The 17,773-nt window shown below is 52.5% G+C and overlaps 7 protein-coding genes across 7 annotated transcripts; 6 read left to right on the top strand and 1 right to left on the bottom strand.

Moving 5' to 3' along the window:
• Positions 1–770: 770 nt before the first annotated feature.
• PHACADRAFT_262502 (uncharacterized protein) lies at positions 771–2,116 on the top strand. Its single transcript, XM_007399769.1, has one exon. It carries the CDS (start codon positions 777–779, stop codon positions 1,632–1,634), a length of 858 nt encoding a protein of 285 aa, XP_007399831.1. The 5' UTR covers positions 771–776; the 3' UTR covers positions 1,635–2,116.
• A 266-nt stretch (positions 2,117–2,382) lies between these two features.
• Positions 2,383–3,763, top strand: PHACADRAFT_262501 (uncharacterized protein). The gene is made up of 6 exons (XM_007399768.1): positions 2,383–2,641; positions 2,697–2,794; positions 2,848–3,063; positions 3,120–3,135; positions 3,190–3,343; positions 3,394–3,763. Exons 1-6 carry the CDS (start codon positions 2,429–2,431, stop codon positions 3,453–3,455), a joined length of 759 nt encoding a protein of 252 aa, XP_007399830.1. The 5' UTR covers positions 2,383–2,428; the 3' UTR covers positions 3,456–3,763.
• Positions 3,764–5,710: 1,947 nt separating this feature from the next.
• Positions 5,711–7,729, top strand: PHACADRAFT_177444 (uncharacterized protein; the record flags this gene model as incomplete). Its single annotated transcript, XM_007399767.1, has 8 exons — positions 5,711–5,773; positions 5,829–6,237; positions 6,295–6,538; positions 6,586–6,660; positions 6,711–6,867; positions 6,920–7,164; positions 7,215–7,304; positions 7,357–7,729. Exons 1-8 carry the CDS (start codon positions 5,729–5,731, stop codon positions 7,727–7,729), a joined length of 1,638 nt encoding a protein of 545 aa, XP_007399829.1. The 5' UTR covers positions 5,711–5,728.
• A 1,590-nt stretch (positions 7,730–9,319) lies between these two features.
• Positions 9,320–10,592, top strand: PHACADRAFT_262495 (uncharacterized protein; the record flags this gene model as incomplete). The annotated part of the gene is made up of 7 exons (XM_007399766.1): positions 9,320–9,518; positions 9,572–9,779; positions 9,836–9,952; positions 10,018–10,132; positions 10,187–10,221; positions 10,271–10,425; positions 10,531–10,592. Coding segments are annotated over exons 4-7 (311 nt in total), but the record flags the coding sequence as incomplete, so codon positions are not given.
• PHACADRAFT_31822 (uncharacterized protein) lies at positions 10,552–11,815 on the top strand (the record flags this gene model as incomplete). The annotated part of the gene is made up of 8 exons (XM_007399216.1): positions 10,552–10,594; positions 10,654–10,751; positions 10,809–10,906; positions 10,961–10,962; positions 11,039–11,152; positions 11,203–11,321; positions 11,381–11,416; positions 11,471–11,815. 8 exons carry the CDS (start codon positions 10,552–10,554, stop codon positions 11,813–11,815), a joined length of 855 nt encoding a protein of 284 aa, XP_007399278.1.
• Positions 11,816–13,858: 2,043 nt separating this feature from the next.
• PHACADRAFT_102490 (uncharacterized protein) lies at positions 13,859–15,770 on the top strand (the record flags this gene model as incomplete). The annotated part of the gene is made up of 7 exons (XM_007399765.1): positions 13,859–14,279; positions 14,337–14,580; positions 14,628–14,702; positions 14,752–14,920; positions 14,961–15,205; positions 15,256–15,345; positions 15,398–15,770. The coding sequence occupies 7 exons, from the start codon at positions 13,859–13,861 to the stop codon at positions 15,768–15,770; spliced, it is 1,617 nt and encodes a 538-aa protein (XP_007399827.1).
• Positions 15,771–16,295: 525 nt separating this feature from the next.
• PHACADRAFT_187404 (uncharacterized protein) lies at positions 16,296–17,341 on the bottom strand (the record flags this gene model as incomplete). The annotated part of the gene is made up of 5 exons (XM_007399764.1): positions 16,296–16,647; positions 16,701–16,759; positions 16,816–17,074; positions 17,107–17,267; positions 17,317–17,341. 5 exons carry the CDS (start codon positions 17,339–17,341, stop codon positions 16,324–16,326), a joined length of 828 nt encoding a protein of 275 aa, XP_007399826.1. The 3' UTR covers positions 16,296–16,323.
• Positions 17,342–17,773: the final 432 nt, after the last annotated feature.

Here is a 17,773-nt window from a genome sequence, read left to right as displayed (position 1 = left end):
TGTGTCATCCATGGGAACGTCATTGCCGATACCAGATCTTGCGGACATAACTACAGATATTTCGGTAACAAGGACAGTGTGCACAGCACGCTGAGATGCAGAATGTATTCGTAGCCTCCTCGCAGTGAAGGGACTGTTTCGGTAAGAGACGCGGTCTGATTTGATGGAATGTGGAGAGCCGGACCACGGGCACACCAGAGGCCCTTACTTGAACAGTATAATATGTGCAGACAGTAGTTGCATGACCTTGAACAATGCAAAACAGCTACTTGTATGTTTCGTGCACTGGGACTCAGTACTCAGGAATCATGCCAAAAAAAAACCAGAAGCCCGAGAGTCCGCGTTGCCGTTATTAATCACGTTAATTAGTGCATGCCTGTTCAGCGTTTCGACACCCATATTTGATAATTGACAAATACCCTGCGTGCGTGATGGTCTACTAGATGACGATCGCAGAGGTCACTGTGCAGTGTGCAGGCATGCAGATGCATCGCTCCATATAAAAAGTGCGATGTTTATGTCCTCTCATACTTTCATGTCGCGTCAAGCCGCCTACTACTTATGGTAACCAGACGGCAATCTCCGGCCGCTGATCGCGATATTCATCGACGTCCAGTGCTGAGCGCTGAGATCTGAGAGCCAGAGCGAGCCTTGGGAGATGCCACTTTCAGATACTCCTGCCATTGAGCACGTAGACATCATCGAACATAGCACAAAGATCCAGGTTGGTGCTACGTTCGATAGCCAAAACTACTTGCGCTCATTGATAACAGCATATGGTCCAGCTCCCACCAGAGCTCCTTGATGCTGTCTTCACTGAGCTCGACTCATATAAAAAGCAGGACTTGAGGTCTTGCTCCTTGGTTTGTCACGTTTGGAGCGCCCTTTCTCGGCCACATCTCTTTCGCCAAGTTACCTACACTCTCAGAGACAACAGCAAATGCCCCGAGACTATATCCAACCTTCGCGCAGCCTTCCGCAACATACTTACCTTCTTCGAGGAACATCCTGAGTTTGCGATCTACACCCAGGAGCTCAACCTGAAGACCATCCCTGTTCTTAATCGGCATGAGTGGCTAATCCCGCCGGACGCGGGTTATCACGACCCAGCCGCTTTTCTCAGCTTGCTCGGCCTTTTCTCTCGATTAGAGCACCTGCGCATCCAAGACGTATTCGTCACATCATCCCCTTCAGCTCAGATTGATTGTAAACTCATTTCGCTGAAGAGCCTCGCAATAGAGAGCGTACAAGAAGAGATTCCTCCCAGCGATGTCATCCACCTGCTCAACTGCTTCAAGGAGATCGGCAGTCTTGATATAGCTGTATTCTGCTACTATTCGTATCGTCGTGTAGAGGATAACTACCCTACTTCACGACACCTTGCCGTCCACAGCCTTGTCACTCGAGGCTCGACGAGCGGCGGCCTCTTTCTTCATATCGTGCAGACGCCCTCCGCGCGTGTCTTGCACACCCTATCGCTAGGCAACTTGGAGACTTCTTTCTTCCCGGGACTGCAGGAGTTGCTGACCGTCACTCGGTCGAGCTTGGCCTACCTAAGGTTGTCGTTTTGCGGTTTCTGGCAGGATGAACGCGGTACGTTCGTATGTGGGATAAACATATACAGTAGCGGCTGATTATTGCTCCCCTTATTCAGCGGATGGGCCCCCAATTATTACTCTGGCCTGTTGCAGCACCCTTCAATCGCTCGAGCTGTCGGTTCGAGCACAGCCGCTGGACTGGCAGGCCATCTGGCACGTCGTAGCAACGATCTCCGCAGATTCCAACCGCGCGCTCGAAGACATGACGCTCGTGCTGCGCGAACGGCAGTTCCTCGTTGCAGAAGATGTATGGAGGCTGATCAGCCCTAGTGTGCTGAGTTCGACGTACGCGACATTGTCTTGGCTCAAAGACAGAGGGCGCTTCCGGCGTTTCATACTCCAGGAGGTGGCGGAGGGAGATTGGAGGAACAAGATAGAAGTGTTCCCGGACCTCCTCCAAGGCTATGCTCGTTCCTAAGCTTAGTGCCTGCGGCGTTGACAGTTAGCATTTCCGTCGTATCGCGGCAGTTGTCTTCGTTAATTATGGAGCGAACTTGCGTTCTGAATCTGATAGTACTGGAGTTTTGGATTGGACGATGGCCGTATCTATCTCGCAGCATACGCCGTACGTCCGAATCGTTGACACGCTGATCCCGAAGAACGTTGGCGTGTCCGGAGTCTCGCGGTGCCAAAGGACCCCGGAGAGGCCGTGCACCGATTGCTGTGCGCTCTGGGACCGCTCTCCGGGGACGTCGCTTGACCCTCTCTTTTTGCTCCAATTCTCTCCCAGTGCTGGGTCACTGGCTCCTACGTTCCCTTACCTCCGGACAGCAGCATACCTGGACTGACAATACCCTCAATACCCAATACGACGTCTTAATCTCACTCAAATGCCTCACCCCTTCCTGACATGGCTGCTCGCATTCGCCCTTGCTCTGCTTGTCCACTCTTCCCCGGTCGCTACAGATAGCGATGCCAACCAAGTTCCGCTTTCTGTTTCGGACTCGCGTAGGGTATACGAGTATCACAATGGAGAGCTCCCACCGACGGAGAATACGGATGGGTGGATTGACCCAAGGCTGAACGGCGGACGCTTCATCGACGTGCGTACTACTTTGTCGGCTTCGGGTTGCCGCCCTCACCCCCGGCTACGTTTAGTTTACAACTAGGCGGCTCGGGGAGCCTTTGAACATCATTATCTCTGCGCTCTCTGACCCCTACGTACTTGAGGAATCCGGCTTCCTCGACTACTCCAAGTAAGTGTCCTCAGCTGCGCAGCTTCCGCGATTATGCTCAGTGTTCCTGCAAGGTCCATCGGCTTCGCCGGAGAATGTATGGGTCTTCACTACGGCAACATCCATGACGCCGACCTGGGCGATGGCCTCGGTCGCAAGCCGGAGCACATGCTCATCAGGCAGCACTACCCTATCATCGGGACATGCTGGGAGAGTGTCCGCGGCGGCCACCATTTCCGTGCGTGGCGGCAGAACGGCACCCTCGCGAACAGCGGTGCCTGGTTCATTGGGTGCGTGTACACCGCGCTTTTGTTCTTGCACAGGTCTAACCCCCGTCTCCCTCAAGCGCGTCCAAGGAGAAGGTGTGCATTCCCCACTCAATTTCCGTACGCGCGTAATCTTCACACTCCATATAGGATTCGTCCAAGAATCATCAGATCGACAAGGACGGATACAATGTAGGACGCGACTACTTTGTTGAACATGCTACGGCTGGGAGCCACTGGCAGGGTAAGTGGTGGAAGGCTGAGGTCGAGTGGCGTGAAGGATTGATGCCTCGCGGTAGGCGAGGTACGACAAGTCGATTTCAGTTTCAGCTTCACCTTGCTCATACATCTCAGGCATCAATCACGGAATCCCTGTGGACGGCCGCGTTGCTATCCTCAAGATCAATCGCCTCTAGTGGGCGGATATTCTGCTCACCATCTCCGGGATCGAGTCTCGACACGACCTCTTATGACAATCTCACGACTCTAGGCCTGATTTTTGGGACTGCTTCTAGCTTACTCTCTGTCGTATTGGCTAGCTTTACTCCGTGCTGCGACCCATCAAGGACTCTATCTGTCCGCCATCACATCCCATAGAGCTCAACAACCCCACGCTATCTATTCTGTGAAGGACTCCGAGTGCTTGGTATACTTTGTAGTATTTATTACGTCATCAACTGGCCCTGGCTTCAGCTGTTTATATTGTAACATCCTGCGGTTATCAACGTTCACGCACCATATTTTCTGAGTTGCTAGCTCGCGTTTACTTGCTGTTGATTGCGTGCCGCCACCGTCTTGAGATCTCAGCTGGATAGTGTCAAGTTAATGAGCGTACGCTAGGACTCCAAGGCAGCCACCACCTTCGGGCCGATGCGCCGACTGGCCTTAAAGCAACAACCATCGAGCCAAATTACGCGGCTACACAGTAGCTGAGGTTTGGTGCTGTCAAGGTAATACAGCGAGGATCCTGGGAGCGAACAGCCTTCCAGATTCGTCAGTCTTAGCATTCGCAGCTTATATATACAATTTGCAGAACGGTTGTCGTCAAAGCACTGAAGCGAGATATTTACAAGCCTACTAGTAGTCAGCTGGCCAAAGCAAATTGTAAGGTGTTACCGCACTTCGGCAGGATCTAATGGATGCCTGACCGAAACAACCTCGGTGTTTTCCAGCGATTGTGTCGTGGCGTACACAGTTGCGATCACGGCACTGACGTAGAGCCCGCGGGAGTCGCTGTCCCGACTCCGAAGCGCATCACAAACGTTCGATGCATCATTAGAGCGCCACAAAGGCGATCAGAGAAATTGCGTTTACTACACAGGGTGGTAAGCGCAGTTTTTTCTTGAGAAAACCTGGACAAAAGCGGCTAATTAAGGCCCAGTTTTTCCTTGATTCTACGCCGACGCAAGGTGAAGAGAAACTGGTGCAAAGCCGGCCAAAGGGGTCTAAAACACAGTAAAACTGGTGCAAAACCGAGTTTTTATTTTCTTAGGTGAAAACTAGAGAAAATCGGGGCTGTGTTCAATCAGTTTTGACCGATTTGCGACGGAAAAAATATGCTTACCACCCAGTACTGTCACGGTAGCCGCGCTCAACGACACATGCCGCATCCCAATTGGTAGTGGAGAGTCTGCGGTGTTATTCAACTCCATCGTCCTCAATGGAGGCGGCTTACCTTCGTGTTTCACAGACACACACAGCATCTTGGCTCCCCAAACGCTCCAGAAGCGAGACCCTGCACGACTCCGCCCCGAGGACATGACCTTTCGGGTCCTCAAAATCTCCGGCGAGAGCGACATGCTGCGTACAGTATTTTATGCTCATAATAGTATCTTTAACTTTGTTATGCATCCCTTTATCTGGAGATCTCCACGATGTCTTGCTGGCAGCCTTCTCATTGTATCCAGTTGTGGCGTTTACAAGGGCGTAGATGCATTCGATTGACCGGTACATCCTTGACAGGTTATACAAATGATTTGACTAATGTGCTAAAGCCTGGGCAGGCATGCTACAGGAGAACAATAGCTTCCATTAGAATAGGTAAGTTTCTTCAATACAAGCCTTGATACCTCCTCAAACTCCCAGACAGTGAAGAAACACGTCAAGCATCAGGAAACAGGACTTGGGCCCATAGTGCTCCAAAATGCTCCTGTAGCACTCTGTAGCATTGTGGACCTAAGTCTTTTTTCTGATGTCAAAAAGCCTAGCCAGGCATTGATTGGGTGGTCTGTAACAGAGGAGCCAGTTAACAAACGTTAGCACAGCAAGAGAAGCTTTTATACCCCAAGAACACAGTCATTGGAGTATATTTGTCTTGCTGCACCGGCTTTTGTTGAATTCTTTTAATGCAATCTGCATAACCGACCCATTGAAAGCGCGCCGCTGGGAGGTCTTGGCGGCTGTCGCATCAAAATGATGGGCGCCTCCGAGTAGTAATGGCGCGCTGCAGCAGGTTGAAACGGAAGGCAGAAGTTGCTCGAACAGGTCCACCGTTGTTTCACAACATAAGACATGCGGATAGTGTCTCGGGCATGACAAAGTGACCTCACCTTCCTCGGGCCTGTTATCTTCTTAAAACCATGAGCCGTCGCATTCGGTCTGTACCATTCCTCTATCTGAACGGCGCAACATGAGTATGAACTACCTCTCATGGATCACACCAACCGACGCCTTGAGCCTCCTTGTTAATATGAAACCAACGGATGCTCTCGTTACGGTGGGAGGAGCTGCGCTCGTACGCTTCCTGTCTTGTCCTGGTATTGCCGACTGACCGAGAGATGTCTATGTAGGTGTGCCACCTCATATACAATAAATGGGAGCCCACATACATCCCAGCCACGACCTTCATGCTGCTGTTGCTTCCGCTCGGTCTCTCCACGCTCCTTGTTCCCCACTATGGCCCGGCGCTCGCACTAATTGTTGCCCTGGCGACATACCATGGCGTTCTGCTAACATCCATATCGCTGTATCGTGTCTCACCATGGCACCCTGTCTCACGCTACCCAGGCCCACTTCCAGCCAAACTGTCCAAGTGGTGGATGGTCTGGAAGGGGTGCCACGGTAAGCAGCACCTGTACATTCGAGCGCTGCACGACCGGTACGGCGATGTGGTGCGCATTGGACCCAACGACATCTCTATTCGCGATGTCGATGCTGTGGCTCCGATGATGGGCACCAATGGTCTGCCCAAGGGTCCCTGTGAGTATCCACGCACGTATGTATTGAGGCCCGTCATATTTAACAATATCCCTGCAGCCACGTATGCAATGGCCATGGAGCCCCCTATTGTAAGCGTTATAGGCATCAGAGACCCAGTCGCGCACGCTCGCCGCCGCCGTCCTTGGACCCGCGCATTCAGCACAACAGCGCTGAAGGAGTACGAGCCGACCCTCGTCAAGAACATCACGAGGCTCTATGAGCAGCTAGCAAACCAAAAGGGAAGCGTTAATCTGGCGACGTGGTTCAGCTGGATGACATACGACTTTATGGGCGATATGGTGTACGTGCTATACACCTGTCTGCCCTTCTGCGCTGACGGTAGCATAGATTCGGGGGAGGCAGCGATATGCTTACGCATGGCGACAAAGACGGAATCTGGTCCATGCTCACAAACGGCGGAGAGTACGCCCGTGCCCTTAATACTTGCGTCCCCTATTTTGACGACTATGTAGGGGGCATGTGATGTATCATCATGTCCCATGGCTAGCTCACTTCGCCAAGCGCCTTCCCATGTCACTCCAAGTGAAGAAAATGCGTCGCTGGGCGCTCGAACGCACTGTGGCTCGCTACAAGCACGGTGCAACCACGAAGGATCTGTTCTATTACTTAGTAAGCTCGATGGTGCAGATGAGGCTGATTAGTAATGACCATGACCTCCCAGAGCAATGAAGACGGAGCAGAGAAGATGTCCCCACCCGCCGGTCAGGTCATTTCTGAAGGCGTTCTTGCGACTATTGCAGCCTCGGACACCACCTCGAGTGTCTTGTCAAACGCATTTTGGAACATCCTGCGGTACCCGCAGTACTATAAGCGGCTCCAGGCTGAAGTTGACCAGTATTACCCTGCCGGCGAAAACGCCCTTAATCCTAAGCATTACAGCAAGATGGTATTCTTGGACGCTGTGCTGTAAGCCTCATAGCCATATTTTACGCATCGCGTGCCTGACATCTGGCTAGGAACGAGACGATGCGAATGTATCCTGTCGTCCCGAGTGGCAGTGAACGGGCCCCGATTCCGGGCAAAGGCGACAGGACTATTGGACCCTAGTATGTCCTGCTTCGCTGGTGGTGTAGCGTCACCATTCTCATCTTGCCTCAGCTTCATCCCCAACGGTACACAGACCCGTATACACTTTTGGTCGTTGCACCGTGACGCACGGTACTTCACGCATCCGGACACATTCTGGCCTGAGCGATTCCTCATCGCCGAGGGACTCGAGCGCGCACCGGAGGGCGAGCCGTTCATGCAAAATGCGAACGCGTTCATCCCGTTCTCGTTTGGGCCGTCTAATTGCGTGGGCAAGAATCTGGCGCAGGTGGAGATGCGGATGGTGTTCTGCCACCTGCTGCAGAATCTCGAGTTTGAGCTCGAGAAGGGCTGGGACCCTGCCGAGCGTGATCACACCATCGAGGACCACGTGGTCATATCGATGAAGAGTCCTCTGCCTGTGGTGGTGCGCCGCAGGACGTAGGCTAGGGAGAACCGGCGCCCGAGATCGCAAGACTGCATTATAAGGGAGTATTTGTTCTGGTATTGCCACTTTATGGACGACACGAGCCGATTATAGTAATCAAACTGGATCTTGAGACTGTAAAGCATGAATATCCAATAAACTGAACATCTGAGGAGTACTATCCCTGTACCACGTTTGATAAATGGGACAGTGTTGATAATTTGAATCCCCTCGTAGCTACGCTTTCTTGTTGAGATCGGGATTATTTATTCAGGTAGTATAAACTACTACAAATATTACAGAGCAAAAATCAAGGCACAATACCTAAGGTTGAGCGAAAGGAATTTTGAACATTCCATGCAATACACCAGATGGACGTCAGAGCGCTCATTGATGGCTAGGTCCCACCAGATCTCCTGAGCCAATGTGTTTATGGAGTCTTGTGAGCCTTTTATGCTTCGTATAGATACTTTAGAAAATGTGCATGATACGTTTCGTGCCCCGTAGCTGCTACGCTATGCGCACGTTTGCCATAGCGTTACAGGAAATCTGCCTCAACGTGACCGTGTTCAGTCTCCGCTTTCGGCAAGACCGGCACCTGTTGGCTCGCAGAGCGCAGCATTTGCAAACCATGCATACTGCCTCATCGAGTGACGGTGGTCAAGTGCTCGGAGATGGCCTGACATGGCTCAGGTCCCCTCCGAGAGCCAATAACCCATTACGTGTACTCTGCCTGACTTCCTCCAACTTCCAGACGGCGACGATATCGAGACACGCATTCGGAAGACTTGCAATGCGCTTCGTGTACGATTAATTCTGTTAAGTACTGACTTGTTTCGCTCAAGCTGCCCACACCTTGTCCTCACTCTCAGCCCAAAATGTACGGATGCATGGTCAACGCTCGGTTGTAGCCCTGTGACAGAAATTATCAACACTGGTCCACGGCCCTCGGAGCTGTCTCGCCGCAACACCTCCTATGCACTCATCTCTCAGAATTTCAATCACAAAAAATACACATCGATACTACGAGGTTTGTTGCACCTGTTTATCTCCTTTGTGGGGGCAAATGTTGAGTGAGCCCGCAGGGACGGACGAAATACGTGAAATTATTATCAAAAGGGGTGCACTCAGGGATAGTATTTGGCATGTAGCAGTGCGTGCTCTCGGGTCATCCCGGCGGTGCCACAATGTCGGCGCTGGCGCCTGAGATCTGCCCTAAACCGTGATCTCAATCCTTGACTGCATTCGGCCCCAACAGTCCCTCTATTCCTTCATTTTGCAGGTGCTGCATCTGTGTTCTGTGCCCTCTGATTTCAGACTTCTCTTGTATGAGAACCACTCATGGAGTCCTAAGTCGAATCCTGCCATGGCTTCATCGCTGGGTCAATCGCACTTGTTACAGCCTTCGATAAAATGGATACTTACTGCAGATTCAGCATAGCTATCTGCCGTCCAGTGCGATATATCGCGTAAACCCAGTCTAAAAATGCAAAAAGTATCGTCTCCATTGCCCAATTACTGCGCTGCCCTCTAGTGATGAAGAACTTCAGGGGCACAGCAAGAGGCTCGATCGAGGGGCTGTGAGATGCGAGCTACTGAACGTCTCCATGACACTCCGTCTTCGAGCGACGGCTCCCAGGATTGATATGATATTTGGAATGCAGGAATAAGGTATCCAGGAGAGTTCTGCGAGAAACTAACCACTCGCCGCATACTACAGACGGAGTGTCCTTCCATACTATCACGGAGCTCAAGTCCGAAAGCTCGAGCAGACGGGTATCTACAAGAGGTCAGATACGCATCTTAAGTGCACTGAAATCATCTGCGGCACCGCGAGGACTGTTAAATTATCTGACACAGGTCCCCGTACGTTGAGGGCTGTACTGCGGCACAGTCGATCTTGTTCGCCATCTCCGCGAGACGGTCGCCGCCGCGGGGTGCGCTGTCATACCCGCCCAAATCCCTTGATCAGGAAGTGGGACTTGTCATTTTCAATTGACGGCATCACGCCCACATGTTGCGTAGATTCCCAAGGATCATGTCTGCGTGGGCACAATTGTCCGTGAAGGTTTGTGGCTATTCAGAGTGGTGGGAACAATGAACCAATGAGCAAGAACTCTCCAGGAAGCCTTCGACTAAGGCTCACAACCAGAATCTGCTACGGGCTTGTCATCAATGCTTCGACTTCTTATGATGGAGACGGAGAAGCACCGTTGATCACATGTGGGATTCTCGGACCCTGTGCGTCTCACCCCTTCCCGTCCCTGCCTTCCTCCGTCCACATACATAAGTCTGGCTCTCCCTAGACTGGAAAGCGTCACGGCTAAGGGCACTTCCGTGCTCCTCTTTACTAGCTCCTAACATGTCACAAAATGCTAGTTCTCCAGGGCCGGATCTGGGTGCAGGCACCATAGAATCCATGTAAGCTCTCCCCATATCGTTTGCGCTACGCACAATCTGACATATCCTCGAAAGCTTTATGGCACGCCTCCTGCTGGCTGCCATCGCAGGTAAGCTGCCGCACTATAAGCCAGAGTGCATATTCCCAACAGCTTTCAGCGCTCATTTTCTACGAGTACGCCATTTCGTTCGGACAAGAGGTGTCTGTCGTGTGGCAGCGAAAGCTTAGTCCTGCCACGGCGCTTCTTCTTGCCATACGCTGGACGTTGCTATTCGAGGCCATATCGCTCGTGTTGCCCCAACCGTCTCCAGAGGTACGCCGCTCCGTATCGTCCCACTTACTCATCTAAATGCCTCGGCGATAGAGGTGCGACCAGAATATACAACGACCCGTCAGCTGGACTTACAAATCACATTGCAGATGCGCTCTACGAACGAATATGATCCTTATCCCCGCTTTAATTGGGTATGCTCAGACAGCTAGTACGCGACAATCCTTTGTCATCCCTGCGACAGTATTCACACACTGTTGCTCACTCCAGTCTTCGCCGGTTTGCGGGTGTTCGCAATAACGAATCGCAACCGCACCCTATCGCTCATCGTCTTGATCTTGATCTTGGCCCCGGTCACGACCAACTCCGTAGGTGCCGTTTTCCTTCTGTCAGGCCTGCTGACACCTTTTGCACTCGACGCGTAGTATGTGATCGCTGTTCGTGGAGTGGCTCTGCCCTTCATAGGCTCGCGACTAGTGATATGTACGCCGGAAACGCTCATCACGGGCAAGCTCGACCTAACGTGCGTGTTCGAGTCTGCGAGTGCTGTTGTTCATTGAGACTGAAAGGTATCTAGAGGTAAGACGAGCGACGTGTCCTACCAGACAGGCCACTGAAGTGATTATAGTCGCGTTATGCGGTCGGATACCGGTAGTCATAGGAGAAACAATTGCCATCCTATTGACATGGAAGCAGGCCTACCATCGGCAGCAAGATTTCGTCAATATTCGAGGTGCAGCCTCGCTCACGCAAACTCTTATTCGCGACGGTAAGGTCTTACTCTTTCTGCCGTCGCACAATGCTGACTACGGTCCTCAGGAACTGCGTATTTTATGTACTTATTCACATGCTTGATTTCACCTACCGCCACTAACAAGCTATGTAGAGCTATGATACTCGTTAGCATTGCTGAGATTTTAGTCATCACGCATGGTCAGGTAACTAGAGCTCCATTCTCGCTTCGTAACAACGGCCTGATGGGTCACCTTTCGTACAGTCAACAGCCTTTGCGGGACCATTTCTAGATGCGCTGGTAAGCCACCGAAACTTCTTTGACACTAAACCAGTGAGTGATACGCTGCCACAGCCGCCGATCCTCGTGTGCAGGTTCATAATGAACCTGCGCCGCTCGTCGGTCCACTCGGGCTTTACCGAGTACTCAGGAACCGAGCTCGATTCGCCCGGCACGGTACAGACGGCGTCAGTTGTGTTCCGGCGGTTTAACCAGGGGCTCGACGAGTTCGGACGCTCGCTGGACGTCGGTGAGAGCCAAACACGAAGTGGCTCGACTGGCAGTGGGTGGAGCAGGGGTGGAACGATGCAGTCGGAATCTACCATGGAAGACTACTCGTACGAGGGTGGCATCGATCTTACAGTGTACGTGTCCCCAGTCGGAAGCTCCCCGCGCGGCGCTAATTGCGCTTTAGGTTAAAACAAACTGCAAATAATGCATCTCCGCTGCATTGATAGATGACTCAAATAATGATTTATTATGCTGTAAAGTAGTAAATCAGTCAATCCTGTCTTTCGACGACAACAGAGAGCGACTCCAATGTTAAGACACCCTTGTCCTGCATCCGCGCCTCCCAGACACCCGGGTCGCACCCGTCTGCGAAACGCACACTCAGCTTCGCCATAAAGTGGCGTCCCGTCGACTTCATCTGCTGCAGCATGAGGCCCTTACAGACGCAGTTCGATGGGACGCGCGAGAAGGGCACGGCCGCACGATCGTCGTATGCCGTTTCAGGCTAGAACATCTCTGGGTCCTGGACGTATCGCGGGTCGGGTTAACAGCCACTCTACCCTGCGAAGTCATGTCAACGTGGATGTGTGCGGAAAGGTGGAGACGGCGAGAAGATGCACTGGGGCCCCTGTGTAGGCCGTGCAGGCCATACGGGGGAGACAATCCAGTCATCGTCGCGGGCGTGAGCACGGGACCGAAGCGCAGTGCTAGGAGGACAGTGAGGCGTACAGGTGGCACGCGGAGGAGTGTCGCAACATGGTCCTATATCTGCATGCGAAAAAAGAGGAGTGTCATAACGAGGGAGATCCGGGCATCGCTTGAAGATGAGATGTGTACTCCGAGGAAGCTTGGTGGATCATAGACGACAGGGGAGCTTGGCGACCATGGCGAAGAATGCGACTCGGATGGCCACAATACCTTCAAGAATGAAATGATACTTTGAATTATTTCCTGCATTTGCAAGATACTCAAGGCTCCAAGAGGTCCGACCCAAACCTCACTTTTTGGCGGTTTGTACCGGGGTATTTTTGTATTGGTTTTTATCCGGATACGGATTGGGTAATTAAAATAGCCTAGTTTATACCCAAATAGCGCGCAGATTTCAAACCATTTTAGAAAAAGTGCAAATTCGCCGTGAGGCGCTTGGTGTGCCCATTTTACACACGAAAGTTAGACAGAAGTGGGCGTTATCCGCATGGATCACGCATCGCGTCGCACTTTTAAACCAATCTTGAGTCTTTTTACACCAATAATTCGTTACACTGGTTTGTCTCAAATCTCGCTTCAGGTGGGTGGACGATCACATCCGTCAAACTTACACTTCTGCCTCGGTGTTCATCAGCTTGTTGTCCCTTCGGAGAAAGGCTGGCCAGTTGTACCCGGATTCTGATAAATCCTTGGCCCCCGACATACGTTTGTACCCGGGCAATTTCGCGGTCTTCTTGGGCATCTTGGTATTCGAGAGCGGCCAGGGCCGCTCAGCTCGTACGCGGACCGGGTAGGGGATATGCCGAGATCCCGATGCTTGCTGAGAGCTTTCGAAAGGCAGGTAAATTCATCAATCCCCGCAAAACGCTGCTTTCATACAACAAGCGACTATGCTATTTAGTTATGCTTCCTTGTCGCTTTCCGCGCATACTAGGTAGGTTTGTGATGTGGCCGCCCGATACACATGGCTCCCGTAGAGCCATGTCCCCCAAAGCTATGTCTCCCCTTGCTCCAATTGTCGTTCCCTCTCTCTCTCTTGCCCTTACTCAGAGCCTGGGCAGCCTTATGATCAACGTTGTTCGCTACCTACGACCACTCGGCCCTTGCCATGATCCAATTGCTCCTCCTGCCGCCCGCGCAAAACGCATCAATAGTATGGCGGGCGCCTCGTGACTCACTGCCAATTTTGGAGGTTGAAACAGAAGGCAAAGGTTCTCCCAAACACTGCGATGTGGTGTTTCACAACACATAGCGACTCCAAGCATGACAAATACGCTTCAAATAACCCCATTAGTTCTGAGGCTGTTATTGCCTTAAAACCATGAGCCACGCAGGACACCCGGCCTTGTACCGTCCACCATCCGAACGGCACAATATGGGTGTGGACTACCTCGCACGAGTTAGATCATCCGACGCTGTCAGCTTTCATGTTAATCTGAGCACAATGGATGCTCTTGTCACAGTGGGAGGAGCTGCGCTCGTACGTCACTGGCCGTTGTCCTGTCATTGCCAACTGACCGAGGGATGTCCGCGCAGGCATGCCACTTCATATACAATAAATGGGAGCCCACATACATCCCGGCCACGACTTTCCTGCTACTGTTGCTTCCGCTTGGTCTCTCCACGCTCCTTGTTCCTCACTACGGCCCGGTGCTCGCACCAATTGTTGCCCTGACGACATACCATGGCGTCCTGCTAGCGTCCATCTCGCTGTATCGTGTCTCACCATGGCACCCTGTCTCACGCTACCCGGGTCCGCTTCCGGCCAAACTGTCCAAGTGGTGGATGGTCTGGCAGGAGCGTCATGGTAAGCAGCACCTGTACATTCGAGCGCTGCACGACCGGTACGGCGATGTGGTGCGCATTGGACCCAACGACATCTCTATTCGCGACGTTGATGCTGTGGCTCCGATGATGGGCACCAATGGCCTGCCCAAGGGCCCCTGTGAGTATCCACGTACGTATGTATTGAGGCCCGTTATATTTAACAATATCCCTGCAGCCATGTATGCAGTAGCTATGGAGCCCCCAATTTCAGGGCTTATCGGAATTAGAGATCCAGTTGTGCATGCTCGCCGCCGCCGTCCCTGGACCCGCGCATTCAGCACGGCCGCGCTGAAGGAGTACGAGCCGATCCTCGTCAGGAACATCACAAAGCTACGTGAGCAGCTAGCAAGCCAAAGGGGGGGCGTCAATCTGGCGACGTGGTTCAGCTGGATGACATACGACGTTATGGGTGACATGGTGTACGTGCTATACACCTGTCTGCCCTTCTGCGCTGACGGTAGCATAGATTCGGGGGAGGCAGCGATATGCTTACGCATGGCGACAAAGACGGAATCTGGTCCATGATACAGACCGCCGCAGAGTACGTCCCCGCGTTTAATATTTCGTCGCTTATTTTGATGGCCGTGCAGAGGGCAGATGCTGTATCATCACATTCCATGGCTGGCACACTTCGCTAGACGTCTCCCTGTGTCAGGCGGAGTGAAGAAGAGACGTCGCTGGGCGCTCGAACGCACTACGGTCCGTTACAAGCAAGGTGCAACCACGAAGGACCTATTTTATTACTTGGTGAGCTTGATGGTGCAGATGAGGCTGACTAGTAATGACCATGAGCTCTCAGAGCAACGAAGACGGAGCAGAGCAGACGTCCCCACCCGCAGGACAGGTCATTTCTGACGGTGTTCTTGCGACTATTGCAGCCTCGGACACCACCTCGAGTGTCTTGTCAAACGCATTTTGGAACATCCTGCGGTACCCGCAGTACTATAAGCGGCTCCAGGCTGAAGTTGACCAGTATTACCCTGCCGGCGAAAACGCCCTTGATCCTAAGCATTACAGCAAGATGGTATTCTTGGACGCTGTGCTGTAAGCCTCATAGCCATATTTTACGCATCGCGTGCCTGACATCTGGCTAGGAACGAGACGATGCGAATGTATCCTGTCATCCCGAGTGGCAGCCAACGTGCCCCGATTCCGGGCAAAGGCGATAGAATCATCGGACCCTAGTATGTCCTGCTTCGCCGGTGGTGTAGCGTCACCATTCTCATCTTGCCTCAGCTTCATCCCCAACGGCACACAGACCCGTATGCACTTTTGGTCGCTACAGCGCCACGCGCGGTACTTCACGCATCCGGACACATTCTGGCCTGAGCGATTCCTCATCGCCGAGGGACTCGAGCGCGCGCCAGAAGGCGAGCCATTCGTCCACGATGCGAACGCGTTCATCCCGTTCTCGTTTGGGCCGTCTAATTGCGTGGGCAAGAATCTGGCGCAGGTGGAGATGCGGATGGTGTTCTGCCACCTGCTGCAGAATCTCGAATTTGAGCTCGAGAAGGGCTGGGACCCTGCCGAGCGTGATCACACCGTCGAGGATCGGTTTGTCATATCGATGAAGAGTCCTCTGCCTGTGGTTATGCGTCGCAGAACTTAGGCTAGGGAAAAACTGACGCTCTACTTGGCACGCCTCTGTTAGAAGGGAGAGTATAGATTCCTAATATTACCAAGAGTGTATGGACAATTGGCGTTGTGTGTCCACAAATTTCGAGTGTGTAAGCCCCGGTCTACCCAAGGGACAGCCAAGCGTAGCCTCGTAGCACTCATCAACCGTGAGCTGAAAATATGCTTTTGAGTCGATGAATACGGTGTATATGCTACAGCAGGAAACCTTAGTTTGAGCGCGGTGTTAGATTTATATACTGGCATATGTTACTATTCTTGCTGCGGGGCTGAAGCTTATGCGACGGGTGAATAAAAATGTGTTTCTCATATATCTGCAGCATCCGGGGGTCAGTCGGGGACATTGCCGCAGATCAGAAGATTTAGGGCCTCCGTGAATGCAATGTACCTGCTGATAGGGCGTGCAAACTACGAGTTCGTATATTGACGATATATCCAGATATGATCATAGTAGCAGATTCTGAGACAACGACTCCAGGCTTGAATAGCCAGTCGCTAGCACAGAGAGACTGCTCCTTTACCAATTCTTAAGCCTCTAGCAAGTCATCCGACCAGGACGCATAGACGTCCGCATCCTTAGTCATCGTCGCAATCTTCGCGTCTACGAGGCCACGCGCACCCTTTCCGAGGAACAGTCTCAGGGGAGGCTCGGCCGTTGGCTTCGACAGCTCGAAGATCTTCTGCGCGGCCTTCTTCGGGTCCCCGATTTTCGTGGAGAGGCTCGAGTGGAACGCCGCGTCCACATACTTGCGATATCCGCCCGTGGCCTCAACGTAGGCTGGGTGGGCCGCGATCGAGACGCCTTTGTCCATGAGGGACGTGCGGAAAAATACAGGGCAAATCAAGGTAATCTGTGGCATGGCGGATGAAATGGATGAGTTACGCCCTTCTGCAGTGTACCCACCTTGATGTTCCACTTCGGATCGAGTTCAGCGGCAAGCGAGGCCACCAGACCGTCAATTGCTGGTCCCAAATCGAGTCAGGACCCAAGTAGCAGCAACAGAGGTCACTCTACTCACCATGCTTGGAAGCACTGTAGTATGACATGACGGGGAAGGGCTGAAAGCCGAGAGAGGAGCCGAGGGTCAACAACCGACCGCCGGCGCCGGGCGCGTTTTCCTCACGGAAAAAGCGTACCGCCTCCCTACCCACGTTGGCCGCGCCCCAGAAGTTGACCTCAAACATGATCCGTGCAACGTCGTCCGGGGTACCTTCGGTCTCGGCGACAGCCGACAGACCGGCGTTATTGAACACGATGTCGACCTTGCCAAAGGCTTTCTTGCGCGGAAGATGTTTGCGACCTGATCCACCTTGGTGACGTCGAGTTGTACTACCAAAAGCTGGCTCGGGGGATACATCGCCTGTAAGTCATCCAACTCTGAAGGCTTGTGCAGTGTAGCGACGACTTTATCGCCATTCTTGAGGGCCAACTTGACTACCTCTCGGCCAAAGCCCGAAGAGGATCCAGTAACTATCAGGCATGAGCACAAAAACATAACTAATCCATGACTTTCGCTCACCGAGCCAAACTCTAGCTGAGGACATTATGTTTGCGAGTGAGTAAAACTTTCTGTGGGGTGGTTGCTGTCCGTTCTGGAGACCTCGCCGCAGGTTTAAATATTCCACGAACTGTCGCAATTTGTAAGGATCTCAGACCAAAGGTTGTCGGGCATGCTGTCTTCTATTGCGCTTGAGTTGCGCTGGAGCTCGAGATGTTGGCAGGTCCTCTTCCCGCAGGCCTCGGTGATGGGCGAAAGCTGCGCGACCGAGTCACCGAACAGCCCAGTCCGATTAGCCGAGCGACTACAATAGAATGTAGATCAGTAACCTTCTTTCAAGATAAACGGCCAAATCACGTGGTACGACTGCCCGTAACTGCGTGAATACTCCACAGGATCCAAGCGATGGGATCTCAAGACTTGCAACGAAAATTTTAGATCCAAGCTGGTACATCCCAAACTGCAACATCCAAGTTAG

The sequence above is a fragment of the Phanerochaete carnosa genome (genome assembly GCF_000300595.1).
Source record: "Phanerochaete carnosa HHB-10118-sp unplaced genomic scaffold PHACAscaffold_9, whole genome shotgun sequence".
Taxonomy (NCBI): domain Eukaryota; kingdom Fungi; phylum Basidiomycota; class Agaricomycetes; order Polyporales; family Phanerochaetaceae; genus Phanerochaete; species Phanerochaete carnosa.
Note: the sequence above shows the minus strand (reverse complement) of the source record. Positions and strands in the feature narration are given on the sequence as shown.